This window comes from Poecilia formosa, unplaced genomic scaffold (genome assembly GCF_000485575.1).
Source record: "Poecilia formosa unplaced genomic scaffold, Poecilia_formosa-5.1.2 Scaffold2244, whole genome shotgun sequence".
NCBI lineage: Eukaryota > Metazoa > Chordata > Actinopteri > Cyprinodontiformes > Poeciliidae > Poecilia > Poecilia formosa.
Window position 1 is genome coordinate 9,912 of NW_006802183.1, and position 13,251 is coordinate 23,162.

The 13,251-nt window shown below is 42.8% G+C and overlaps 1 protein-coding gene across 1 annotated transcript; it reads left to right on the forward strand.

The window, feature by feature from the left end:
- Positions 1–1,436: 1,436 nt before the first annotated feature.
- LOC103133091 (histone acetyltransferase p300-like) lies at positions 1,437–13,066 on the forward strand (the record flags this gene model as incomplete). Its single annotated transcript, XM_007544852.2, has 10 exons — positions 1,437–3,689; positions 6,452–7,053; positions 7,920–8,099; positions 10,263–10,560; positions 11,004–11,117; positions 11,224–11,490; positions 12,203–12,305; positions 12,424–12,552; positions 12,650–12,767; positions 12,874–13,066. Coding segments are annotated over exons 1-10 (2,098 nt in total), but the record flags the coding sequence as incomplete, so codon positions are not given.
- Positions 13,067–13,251: the final 185 nt, after the last annotated feature.

The following is a 13,251-nucleotide window of genomic DNA, read 5'->3' on the forward strand; positions in this document are numbered from 1 at the left end:
TTGTGATCTTGCACTCAAGCACAATTGAATTAGACACTTGGACAATGATTCACAGCACGCCAGCAAGTGTACATCCGAGGGGCTTAAAACCCATAAAATGAAGGTTTGGGAGTGGTCTAGTCAAAGTTTGGAATCCTTCAGAGTTACCGAATAAGCTGCGTCCCAGTTGAATGCCAGTGTTTGATGGACAAATGTGTTTTAGTGGATAGAGAAGGATTTTAGAGAATGATGTACAAGCCTGAGCTCCCTGTCCATGAGACTACCATAGAAAACCAGGGTGTCTAAAGTCAGAGGCTTCTTCAAGTTTCCTGTAGTACAGACTGCTAGAGGAGATCTTGCCTGGCCACAGCCGTCACTATCTACAATAACTCTTTGAAGAATCTTGAATAAATACGGATTATAGCAGCATTTAATTTCTCTTTGGGATCAATACAATATTTTTTGAATTGAATTAAACTGAAATAAATTTCCAAGACATGTCGGCTGTGTTCTTCTGTCTTTGTGAATCTGTTCACTAATGTTCCCTAATATACCTCTGAGGTCTTCACAGATTTATACTGGGATTCAGTTGCACACAGATGGACTTTATTTATTACAGTTGAATTCTGAAGGCAGTTAGTTGGACTAGATTTTATTTTGACTTTTCAGAGTAAAGAGGGTAAAAATGCGACATTGCGATCCACTGAGGTTTATGGTGAAACCTTAAAATGTGCAAACCTTCGAGGGAGGTATCAACGATTTAACAATCATATAAGTGCATCCCAAATGTTTTTATTCCTCCTGTTGTCACTTAAATCTAAGAGCTGAGTGGTTTGCATTCATGCTAATTCTGTTTATTTGAGCATCATTAAAGCTGAAGGATGTAACTTTTACATAACATTTTTTTTCCAGATATTTGTTGAAACTGTCACAAGGCTCCTCCGCCTTCTCCCAGTGCTAAGTAGAAACAACCAATCAGACCCTTTAAGTCTTCTTGTGCGGCAACGCTCACCCTTCAGAACAAGCTATGCAGCTAGCATAGCCTGTTGTGTGTGCTAGTTAGCATGGCCACTGATTACAGCAAATAAAAGGTTTTCCTGGAATAGAAAGTCGTTTCTCCGCCATTAGCCCATTTAGCAGCAAGTACATGAGGTGATTGACAGCGCCAAGTCCCTCCTCTTGGCTCTGATTGGTTGATTTTGGCCAGCAGTTCAGGGAGGAGATGAAGGATATTGATCTTTTCATAGACAGTATGTCAATTGACAAACTCACATTTGGTGACAGTTTTAACAAAAATGTAAAAAAATAAAATTAAATTAAAAAAATATTCTGTATTAAAGTTACAACCTGCAGCTTTAACTGTGTAATAAACAATTAGACTTAATTACTAACTAATTTTTTTAAAATGCATATTTATTCAGCTAAAACAGGCTAAATAACACAGAGGTGGTTCGGTTCGATGCGCTGAAAGGTAAAAAGTGGGACACCACTGTCCCCTGCAGACTGAAACTCGACGGCTGCCGCCGACACGCTGGGACAGGTTTCCGGACACTCCCGAGCACTCACGAAGACAACCTCTCCTCTTGTTCCTTTCCTCCGTCCCTCCTCCTCCTCTTCACGCCTAATGTTGCTGTACCTCTAACCCTCCCCCCGTATCAGAGGAGTAGAAACAACAAGCCGCCATTTTGTTTGGCGGACAGACCGTCAGAAACAGGAGATCACCGATAGAAAAAGGAGCGACCCCGGCCGCCGACGGCAGCCGCTCCGGGAACCGCAAGGGGGGAAGAGACACAGTAACCAAATCCTGTCCGAGCCGTCCGGTGGAAGGGGAAGCGGCAAGGAAGGAGGCTAGACTTCAGTGGAGGGAAAGCCGCCTAGGTGTCATGTAGCTATATATATTTATATATATAAATATATTGATGCATGCATGAGAAGGAAATACTCCGAAAATCTCAAGGAAGGGGGTGTTTTGCGGAGCGGCGACGGGGAGGAGAGGCGGAAGAGGGCTGCACATAACGAGGAAAAAAACCTGCGATAAGAGGAAAATACCACCATGAAAAATCATTATGTGTCCGCGGCGGAGGAAGGAACGAGTCCGCATAGACAATTATATAAATAAATTGCTGCCGGGCAGAAGGGAGAGGTGGAAAGAAAGACGGGTTTAAAGCGAAGAGAAGGGGGTGAAATTGCCAGGACCAACACGAAGGGGGGGCTTTCACCATCACAAAGAGTCAATGAGAGGATTTTTTTTAGGAGGATTTCTTCCAATTATTGTGCCGATCTGAAGCATTCCGCTTCCGAAATAGCCATACTATTTTTTTTCTTATAAGTCACATTTCGCCTCAGCTCCGCTACTGCTACTGCTTCTTCTTTTTCTTTTCTTTTTTTTTTTTTACTCCCCAGTCCATGCATTGCAAAAAGAAAAAGAAAAAAAGAAACCTTTTTAAAAGCACTGAAAAAGAAAGTGGCAATATCGATAGCATTTTCCTTCATCTGAGATCCCGGTCGTGTTTGAAACAAGCAGGAACTAGAGGAGGAACCTCTGCAGGGAGCACAAGATAAGTAACCCGTTTGATCCTCGTCTGCAAAAAAAAAAAAGAACTAGAGAGAAAATCAAACTTAATTAGATCAATCCAACTGCCCTGCTGATTGGCAATTAGCGCTGTTATTGCATTTGAGACGAAGATTTAAAAAAAAAGCTGCATTGAAAGTGGCAGAAATCCGTATTTTAAAGGTCTGTTTTGCAACAGATAACTGACGAATGGGGTTGCATCAACCAAATTTGCAATCTCAGTCTGTTCTTCAGTGCCTTTTGTATGGTTCAACACTAAGTGCACATACAAGTCAGCATGCACATGCAAAAAAAGAGAAAAAAGTCACGCATGGGAATATAGGTTTACATGCTTTTTGGACTTTTTATTTTTTTTCTCCATCTGACTGGATGGATCTGTCTTCAAACCGTGTTAAATCACTGACGAGCCAACTGAGCATCGCCAACACTTGCATTCAAACTACTGCTTGTTGCCTTTTTGCCGTGGAAAATTAAAAGGACTCGGTGATACAGACAGCAATAAGAGAGGAGGAAAAGTAAAAATCCCTACAGGTTCTCTAAGGTGTTGCATGAAACATCAGCAATCTGAAGTTTGTTTTTTCCTTCTCTCTCTTTGGAAACTTGTGATTTTTGTGCCATCACGCATCATCTCCCCCTGCAGCCTTTTTTAGACCTAAAAAAAAAGAGAGAAGGTTTTTGATCAGTATACTATGGAAGACCAAGTTGAATGGAGCTCGGAGGACGGATCTTGGGACAGTTTTTATGTCATGAGGTTGTCAGTCGTCCGTCGACTCCACCTTCCCACCGCCTCTTGTTGAAGTCTGCGAAGAAACAAAAATCTCCGACAGGGGAGGGGGACTGATATCTACCAGAGGTACTACAAACTCAGGAGGAGGACTGAGAAAGAGTTGAACATCGCCGTCCTCTCCCCCTACCGTCCCCCCAAGCGGTGGGGGAACGATCAGAAACATTTCTTAACGGGAGTAAGAAGGCGGAAATAAAGGGAATACATAAACCCTGAGTGGATATACAGCCTCTTTTTTTTTTTTTTAATTCGTCAAAAATATGGCCGATAATGTCCTGGAGTCTGGCCCGCCTTCAGCCAAGAGGCCCAAGCTGGCTTCTCCAGCTCTGTCTGTGTCTACCAGTGATGGGAATGGTAAATATATTTGATGCTTTACTCCGGCATGAACTAGCTTAGAGATTGGTGCTTTTAAACTTGCTTGCTCCGAGTCTGGAGTTGCTGTAGAGTTGCACACTCATTTCTGCTTGCTAAGTGACGTTTCTGGGCATAAATATTGTAAAAAGTTAGGTGGGAAAAGTGTATATCTGAGTGCTATGGTTGCTTTGGTTTAAGCTTTTCTAGTCCTGAAGCAGGAGCAACTTTCCAGCACTTGTGTTTTGATGCGTTAGCCTCAACAGGCTAACTAGCCGCAACTAAAATGATCCTCCTCCAAACAATGGACGAGTCGAGACACCCCACTTCGCCTAAACTTGCTTTGCTACTTTAAAAGTTGTTAAAGTGAACACGTACGGTGGAATATGCGACAAATGTCAAGTTTCAGAGATGTTAATTTTTCATAACGGCAAATAAACGTTTGGAAACTAGCTTTTAGAGCTAGTAACTGAAACCGAGTTAGCTAGCTAACTAGCTAAAAAGACACCCCCACCGGAGCAACTCAGCTGAGCTCCGTGATGGGGAAATAGCTCATTAGTTTAAACATTTTTATCATTACTTTTGTAATTAAATTAGACACCGAACATATGATGGATGTAAACATTTTTTTTATTTCGAAAAACGTGTATAAATGACGAGAAGGTTAATGTTTTTAACACAACTATTGTCAAGCTAGCTATTGTTCAATACTTGATTAAGTTGGGCGAAGCGGTGTTGACCAGCTGAAGTTGTAGCGCTGCCCATGTAAACACTTTGACTCAGTTGAACAAGAGAATCTAAATCAGATGTATTCCTTCAAGCGTGTTCTTTGAAATATCTCAGATTTTATTCACTGGCTTTTAATGAATTCATCCAAATATGCTGTAGCGGAGCTAATTATTCATCCTCCATTGTCTGCAAGGTAGTACTGCTTCACTTTTGTAACAATAAATCGTAGCCAACTGTTCCAACTGAACGTATTTCACCCTGAAATAACAATTAAAGCAATTGAATTTATTACTAAAAGCGCCATAACATAATTTCTCATTGTTACACCTTTTCCAACCCAGAATTTCCAACTTGATTCTTAATTTCTTGCTTCCACTTTTATCCTATTTATTCTTTATTTTCTGTTAATGTCTTCCTTCTCCAATCATACAACTTTGCCTGCGTTTCCATGCTCTCGAACCTTAGAACTGCTCGACAATTTCACAGAACCACCTGGGTACTGTAGTGTTTACCTTTTGCGGCTTCTCACCTTGTCCCCACTGCGTTTGCTCTCCACGTATGGCAACCCACCAGACCACAAGCTGATGCCTGGAAGAAAAATTTGGTACGGGAGAGGCTCATAACGTCTGCATACAGTGCCTCACAAATGTTTTCATCTGCGTTGAACTTCACATTCTCTCATGCAACGAGGATAAACTCCAATGCATTTATTGGGCTCTTACGTCATATGATGACCTGAGCAGATTGCCAGATAATGTTAATGAAGAGTTGTGCATTTAGGAGAAGAGCAGAGTTAGTTTATAAGAGAAACCATTGAACGGTTTGAAGACTTTGGCACAACTACAAATCTACTAAGACATTGATCATTACAGGACAGTGTTCCAGAAACCTGTAGTGACTCTGAACGAGACGCAGACTTCCACAGACAAAATGTCTGCATTCTACAAATCTGGCTATTTTGGACGAGCGGTAGGAAGACGGCAATTGTTTAAAGAAAACCATAATTCCAGATTAGACCAAACATCTTTGTCCACCAACTAAATATTACATGGAGACGTACATGACCAATTTGGAAATAAAAATGTCAGAGGCCGAGTCAGGACCGAAACAGGTTGACCTTTCAGCAGGACAGTGAGCCTAAATATACAGCCAGGGTTGTTATTATTATGAAATTGTTTGGATTAAATAATTTTAATTAGTCAGGATTGATTAGTCTAAGATGAGGTGTTTAATAATATTATTCACAGCTGTTCTTTGTCCAGTCTGATGGAATTTGAGGTGTTTTGCAAAGAAGAGTGGTCGGATTTTTCTGTCACCTGGTGTGAAAGGTCGGCAGGCTTACGACTTTAACTGTTGCCAAATGTGGTTCTACAAAATATGGTCTCAGGAGTACTGAATACAAATTCACTTGAATTTGTTTCCTTTTACGTCATAGTAAGGCTCAGCGACATAGCTCAAAAATATATATATTTAAATATAATAATCCATCCATGCAGACAGACCCAGGGCCGGTAATCAAACCCAGAACCTTCTTGCTGCAAGGCAAAAGCTCTACCAACTGCACCACTGTGCAGCCTTAAGCATAATAATAATATATATATTAAATAAAATGACTTTTATCTGAATCATTCCGTCTTTAAGTTGACCAAAATTCAAAGTGGGGGGGAAAAAATTAGCTGTAAAATGTGCTATAAAACACGTCAAACAAGACAGTAGCTCTGGAATAACATCACTATGAACTATGAAAACCTAAGGAATGTATAAGTAAAAAAAAAAAAAAAAATCAAAAAAGTTTTTCAAAAATTAAATCTTCAAAACCAAAAAATTCTGTTAATTGGAAAAAGTATATTTGATTGTAAAATCCTGATTAAAACACATTGCAATTTGTGATTGTAACATGACAATGCGTAAAAAGTACAAGGAGGCTGAATATCTTTGCAAGGCACTAACTTTTTAAGTTATGTGGCGCCACACAAGGCTTGAGTGTTTAAAAAACAATGAACCATTTTCTTGATTGATTTCTTTTTTTTACCTAGACTTTGGTTCATTCTTTGACCTGGAGCATGACCTGCCGGACGAGCTCATCAGTTCCTCAGACCCGGGGCTGACGAACGGAGGAGACTCCGGCCAGTTCCACACCAGCCTCGGGGGCCTCGGAGGAGGGGTTCAGGATGCGGCCTCCAAACACAAACAGCTGTCGGAACTGCTGCGCGCTGGGGCGCCGACGCAGCCGGGCGCCCCCGCTTCCAACAGTGCTCCCTCCGCGGCTTCCATGGCGATGATGGGGGGAGTCGGTGGACCTCAAGGCATGCACCATCAGGGCCAACAGCAGCAGCAGCAGCCGCAACCTGGACTAATGCAGCAGGTTGGCATGGTGCCGAACAGGGCGACGGCCATGATGGGTGTCCAGAAGGGCACCGCTGGACAGCAGCAGCACCCACACCAAGGGCTTATAGGGGGGCAGGTTGTGAATGGCTCGCCCAGAATGGGTTACCCTGGCAACACGGGAATGGGTAGCAATAGTAATATTTTGGCAGAGACCTTACAGCAGCAGCAGCAGCAGCAGCAGGGCGGTCCAACCCTGGGAGCTGGGGGTCAAGCGGGGATGAGACCACATCAGCCCGGTGCACTGAAGCAGGTAGGTACCAAACCAGACTTTAGGAATTTAGGTGGAAGTTAATTTTATATGCATATTTAGTTCATCGTTTGATGTGTTTGACTTGATCGCAATGGTGCCCCTAAAAATTTATCTTTTTTTTTTTAAAAAAAAACTTTTTTTAAAATATAATGTATAAATATTTAAATACATTGATTTTATTTTTATGTATTGATTGAAGAAAATGACTGTATGACCTGGACATGATTCTCTGGAGGAGGGGTCTGGGGGCATCATTTTTCGATCGGGGCCACGGCCCTCCGTTGGGCTCCCCTTACGGGCGCCTCTGCTTTTATTGCCTTAATATGACAACTAAACATGCTCTTAATTTTAGAAATATCATAAAAAGCTCATAAAATGTTTGTGGCTTGTGTTAAGGTTTGAAGCGATTGACTTCGTGTACGTTTGCAGTTAAAAAAGGCAGTGATGTTTTTGTTAACACAGTTAAATGGGTAGGTAAGAAGCTGTAGTTTGCGCTCAAACTCTGAGGATGAGTTTTTCTACAGCAGGTGCAGGGAAGAGTGCGGTCATGTGTCGGGACTCGCAGCTGCTGCACAGTTAGCTCTGTGGTATCGATGGTTAACCTCCCTGCTAGTCAGAACACCACATTACAGTTGTGATTTTTCTCCCAAGCAAGTACAGAAGCATCTCCGTTAACCGTAAGTGGCAGGATTGAGCCGTTTTCCTGCATCTAGCTGTGAATAAGTCTGAAATATTTTTTGCTTTTCTCTGTCCCGCCTCCCCCAGATGTATTTGGGATTTTCAAAAAGCAAAGCGTACGGAGAAACTGTTACTCGTCCTCTTTTCCCTCATGCTGTGTTCTGTGTTTTTCCTCCATCCTTCTCCAGATGAATTTGATGGCCAACGCGGGGTCCTACGGTGGCCCATACAGCCATTCTGCTGGCCAGGGGCTGCCTGGAGAGGGGCTGGGCCCACAACTCCAGAATAAAGCAGGCCTGCCCAGCGCTATGTCCGCCCAGTTCAACATGGACAAAAAGACACCTCCTGGTCAAGGCATTCCGGGGATGGTAGGATTTGTTTTACTTGTGTTCGCTCACAGATATCGCTTTCTACTTACTGGCTGGTTAGAGCTTTGAGCCTTATGTTAGTGACGTGATATCGGACGCAACAGTCGGCACACTGTTGGTTTTAAAAAGGAAGCAGAGAGAGATCAGAAACAACAAAACGGTACACATTTGTGTCAGTGAGTGAATGAAATCAGTAGTTCTGCAATCAACAATTATTTTAGTTATCTATATTTAGTAATCTATTAATTATTCTGATAATTAATTGTATTTTTCAGAAATTAGAAATGCATAAATAGATGGAAATAATTTGGTTCCTTTTGTAAACGATTAAGTGAACTATTTTTTTTGTTGTTAAAAATGCAGGAAACCTTTTTTTTTCTTTGCAGTTTTGTGTTTAGTACTGTTCTGAGTATGTTCTTTCAGCCAATTGGCTTTTTTTGAGTCTGTAAACTCCAGTTACTGATTAATTATTAAATTAAGTAATGACTAATTATTTGATTTATCATTATTAAATCCGATTAATAATTACAGCCCTAAAAATCAGCAACTTTCACTTTTATCAGCTCTCACCAGTGTTGGTTGGGTCACAATATCATTTTTTTTTTTTTTTTTTTTTTTTGTGTGAAATGAGTCAAAACTAATAAAACCGCTGCAGAAAGCGTTTTCTTGAGCTGATTAACTTTATGCTCACAAACAGCTATAATTTTCCGCCTTGTTTAAGGAGTCAAAGCATAAATTGTGCTGTCCTCTCTTTTTGGGTTTGTTTTGTTTTGAGACAAAAAGGGGTTTCCAACAGCGACCGATGCAGATACTCCTTACTTTAGATTCGATTAACTTGTTAGCAGTGTTTACCGTTGCTGCATCTCTTAAAGTCACATGACTATAATCCACGTCCTGTTTGGAGTAAACATAGAGGAGAACGGCAGCATATCCAACTATAAACGTTAGCACTTAAGGCAGATTGTTCCCAACAGCACATAAAGTTAAAACAAGATAATCTATTTATTGGTTTGCTTCCCTTGCTTTGGCGATGCATTCATTGACGAATATTAACAGCTCATTACTAGCTTTTTTCATTCATTTACATAAATTTTTAAAATTCTGGCAAAAAAAAAAAGCAAAAGTACATAAGAATTGGTGGGCTCTCCACTTGTGAGATGTATTAAATTTAGCGCAAATCTTAAGATTTACGAGAACAGAAAAAGAAACGGAGTTTCCCTTTTTTTGTTTCTACTAATTACTCAAAACCAGCCAAAATGACAGGATTATATTTTTTGTGTTATTAGACTCAGTCTTACAAATGTTTGTTTTGGCATAAACACTACAAGATTTCTGAAGCATGTTTAAATTAACTCAAGTTTAATTGAGTTTTTCCCACCAATTACAACCTCTATTTCAATAATCTTGGTGTCAAAATAAAGCTAACACTTTGTGTCACAGCAGCTGCGATAGGTTCAGAGAAAATGAGAATGGAGCATTACATAATTAGGATTCTTTTTGTGCGTGAAACACATATTAACCATTTAGAACCATCATAAATAAGGCTACGGGCTTTTGGATTGATGTAGCTGAGGCAATCTAAAGAAAAGTTATAGAGGTTTTTGCCCAAAAAAAACTGGGGATTTCTGGTTTTTAAGTATTTTTACATGCATAAAATTGCTCGTTTTTCATTTATTTTTTGAAATGCCCACATTCATTTTTATCCACTTATAAGAAGAAATTGTTTTATTTGACTCCAACTAAAATTTTATTTTATTTTTTTTTAAATCCAGTGTCTTTCAAAAGTAGAAAAAAACATTACATTAAATTTAGGCTCATTAGACTTAAAAAAGAATACCACCAAAATATCCTCTTTTTTTTTTTTCGGGCACTACCGGAGCTCCGTACAATGTCTTTTCGATGTAGGCTCCTGGTCACTGACGTCTGTCCTGCCGCAGCCCTTGTGCATGAACAAAAATGCTTCCTGTTCAACTCAAATGTTTGTTGTTTTTTTTTTACCAGCTTTCAGCCAATTGTCTGATGTTTCTATGGATACCAAATAAGTCTATGCTTGGTAATGAGGATAGGGCGGAAAAAGCTAAAATCTGCTCCTGGTATTGGTGGCGTGAGACTCGACAAGGAACAGACCTCCCTGTTTAAGACTCGTCTGTTTCTCTATCGTAGACTGCTCAGCAGCAGCAGCAGCAGTCTGGGGCAGTTGGTGGCGTGGCGGCATCGGTCGGTGGGGCCCAGGTTGGACTGAACGCCGTCGGGGTGGGACCGGGCGCCACACCCCCCACCGCTGACCCCGAGAAGCGGAAGCTCATCCAGCAGCAGCTCGTCCTGTTGCTCCACGCGCACAAGTGCCAGCGGCGGGAGCAGGCCAACGGGGAGGTGCGGCAATGCAACCTGCCCCACTGCCGCACCATGAAGAACGTGCTCAACCACATGACTCATTGCCAGGCTGGCAAGTCCTGCCAGGGTGAGTCGGATAAATGACATCAACTCCTATACGTTGTGTTGTTTTTTTTGTTTTGTTTTAGTGGACACCGCAACATAAGCACCAGGTCTGCTTTCACTGTTTTCTCTCACTTCCTGGTCTGTTCCTGGTTTTCCCCCCTCGTATCTAGGTTGAGTTATTCGCTCCTCGGCTGGCGGTTCCTCCATCGGTTGTCTTTTTCTCCCGCTCTCTCCGAGCCTCCATCTGGACGTAGTTTTATAGCATCGAATGACTCACACAAGATCTTTCTTAGCCTTCTGTCTTCGTTTTGACTCATTTTTTCCCTTTTTGCCTCGTTTTCTTGTCAAGTCACTGCTTTCAGTCTCACTCTGTCACATTTTTACTCATGTGCTCGGCTCTCTCTCCTTTATTTTTCACACTTCAGCTCGTTTCGCCTAAACATCTGTTTTGGTCTCGTCCCTCAGTTGCACACTGTGCCTCGTCCAGACAGATCATCTCGCATTGGAAGAACTGCACGAGACACGACTGTCCCGTGTGCCTGCCGCTGAAAAACGCCGGAGACAAGAGGAACCAGCAGTGTGAGTGTTTCTCTTCTCACTCTGCTGGCTGCCATCGAGTAATGATTAACCAAGTTTAAAATCACAAATATTCATTTTCCCCCCCTCCTCTCTCGTGTCGCTGCAGCTCTGCTCAACAGTGTCAGCTTAGTGAACTCTTTAGGCGGCGCGGGGCCAGGCGGGCAGTCGAGCGCTCCGAGCCTGAACCCTACCAACCAGATCGACCCGAGCTCCATAGAGAGAGCCTACGCTGCATTAGGCCTGACGTACCAGGGCAACCAGATGCCGCAGCAGCAACAGCAGCAGCAACAGCAGCAGCAGCAGCCGCCACAGGCCGCCATGCCGAACCAAGTCCTTCACGGACAGCCGGGAATGAGGACTCTGAATCCACTGGGTCGGTTCTGTTTCTGATTCTCACAGCATTTAGATCAGGGGTGTCCGAAACCCTTTTTGCCCTATTTAGGCTACTGGTGGGGCCACAAAATTCATTAAATGTAAAAATACAAAAATTAGATGACAAAGTTGAAATAATGGGAGAATAAAGTCTTAATATTTTGAGAATAGCCATAAAATTGCAAAAATAAAGTTACGATGTTACAAAATTTTGAGTTTAAAGTCAAAATAATACGAGAAAGTCATAATATTCTGACTTTTTTCTACTCATTTTATTTATTTTATTTTCTAACTTGTTTTCCAAATTTTTACCATTCTTGACTTGTGGTACGGAGTGAACAGAATCATTTCTAGGGCCATAAAATGGTAGACAGTTGGCTTTTTTTAACGCCCATCTTGAAAAAGTGAAATTTTTTTTTTTGCCTATTTATTTATTTTTTTGTTTGTACATTTCTATCACAATACAGGTCTTAGATTTCATCCACAGTGGTCTTAAAAAGTCTTAAGTTTGAGTCGGTGAAACGTGCCGAAGCCGCGGATGCAGTAGACACGTCTTGGTTAGACTAGCAGCTCCAACTGCAGCAAAAGGCTTGTTCTGCAAAGCATTGACTCGGCGGTGGTTGGATCTCACCCCGGTTATTATTCATGAACTACGTTGCATAAGAATCCAATAAAACTGACCTAATAAACTGTTCTTTGCCTTTTACGACCAGGTGGTAACTCCATAGGAGTGAACGGTGCCGTCGGGGTGCAGACTCCGAACCAGCAGTCTGCGCTGCTGCCGGACGCCATGCTGCACAGCATGAACGCGCAAAGGCAAGAGCGGCTGCGGCTTTCCGTCTTCGCACCGACGCGGTTCACCGTTCTTGACAAATTTTTAAAGTCGCCGGCGGCTGAAATGTTGAGCTGTTGTCTGGTTCTCTCCCAACCGCAGCTTGATGAACGACGGCGTCGGGAGCCTGGGCTCCATGCCCACGGCCACACCCCCTTCGGCCGCTGGGATGAGGAAGTCTTGGCATGAAGACATCACGCAAGACCTCCGCAACCACCTCGTCCACAAACTGTGAGTCGGCTCTGTCCTTCAGCTTAGCACCTGGAACCTGATCACATCGTCCGCGTAGAGAAGTTCCACTTTCTCAAACGTGTTTCCATGCGAACAGAGTGCAAGCCATCTTCCCCACTCCTGACCCCGCGGCGCTGAAGGACAGGCGGATGGAGAACTTGGTGGCCTACGCCCGGAAAGTAGAGGGAGACATGTACGAGTCGGCGAACAGCAGGGTAGGCATCCCTCGCGCAGAGGGTGAAGAAAATGCGCCGCGAGCGCGGGGTGTTTGCTGTCGGTGTTGCGTAATTCCCTCCCACCCTCCTGCTGTGCTGCGTCCAGGCGGAGTACTACCACCTTCTGGCAGAGAAGATCTACAAGATCCAGAAGGAGCTGGAGGAGAAGAGGAGGACGCGGCTCCAAAAGCAGGGCATGATGCCCGGCCAGCCCTGCCTTCCCACGTCTGGCCTCCCACAGGGTCCACCTGGCATGGTCCAGCCCCCGGGGCCCCCAGGGCCGCCCGGACAGCCTCCCAGTAAGTAAACGATTTATTGGACAGACTTGTTGGGGGGAAAAAATGAGTAAAAACCTTGAAATAATTTCACACAGAAAAAAACAAAAATCTACTTTTTATGAGAGAAATTTTATTTAATGTGGGGGAAAATGTTGAGGTTCGAGGGGGTTGATTTGGACTTAAAGTTTTATGACGATATATTGTGG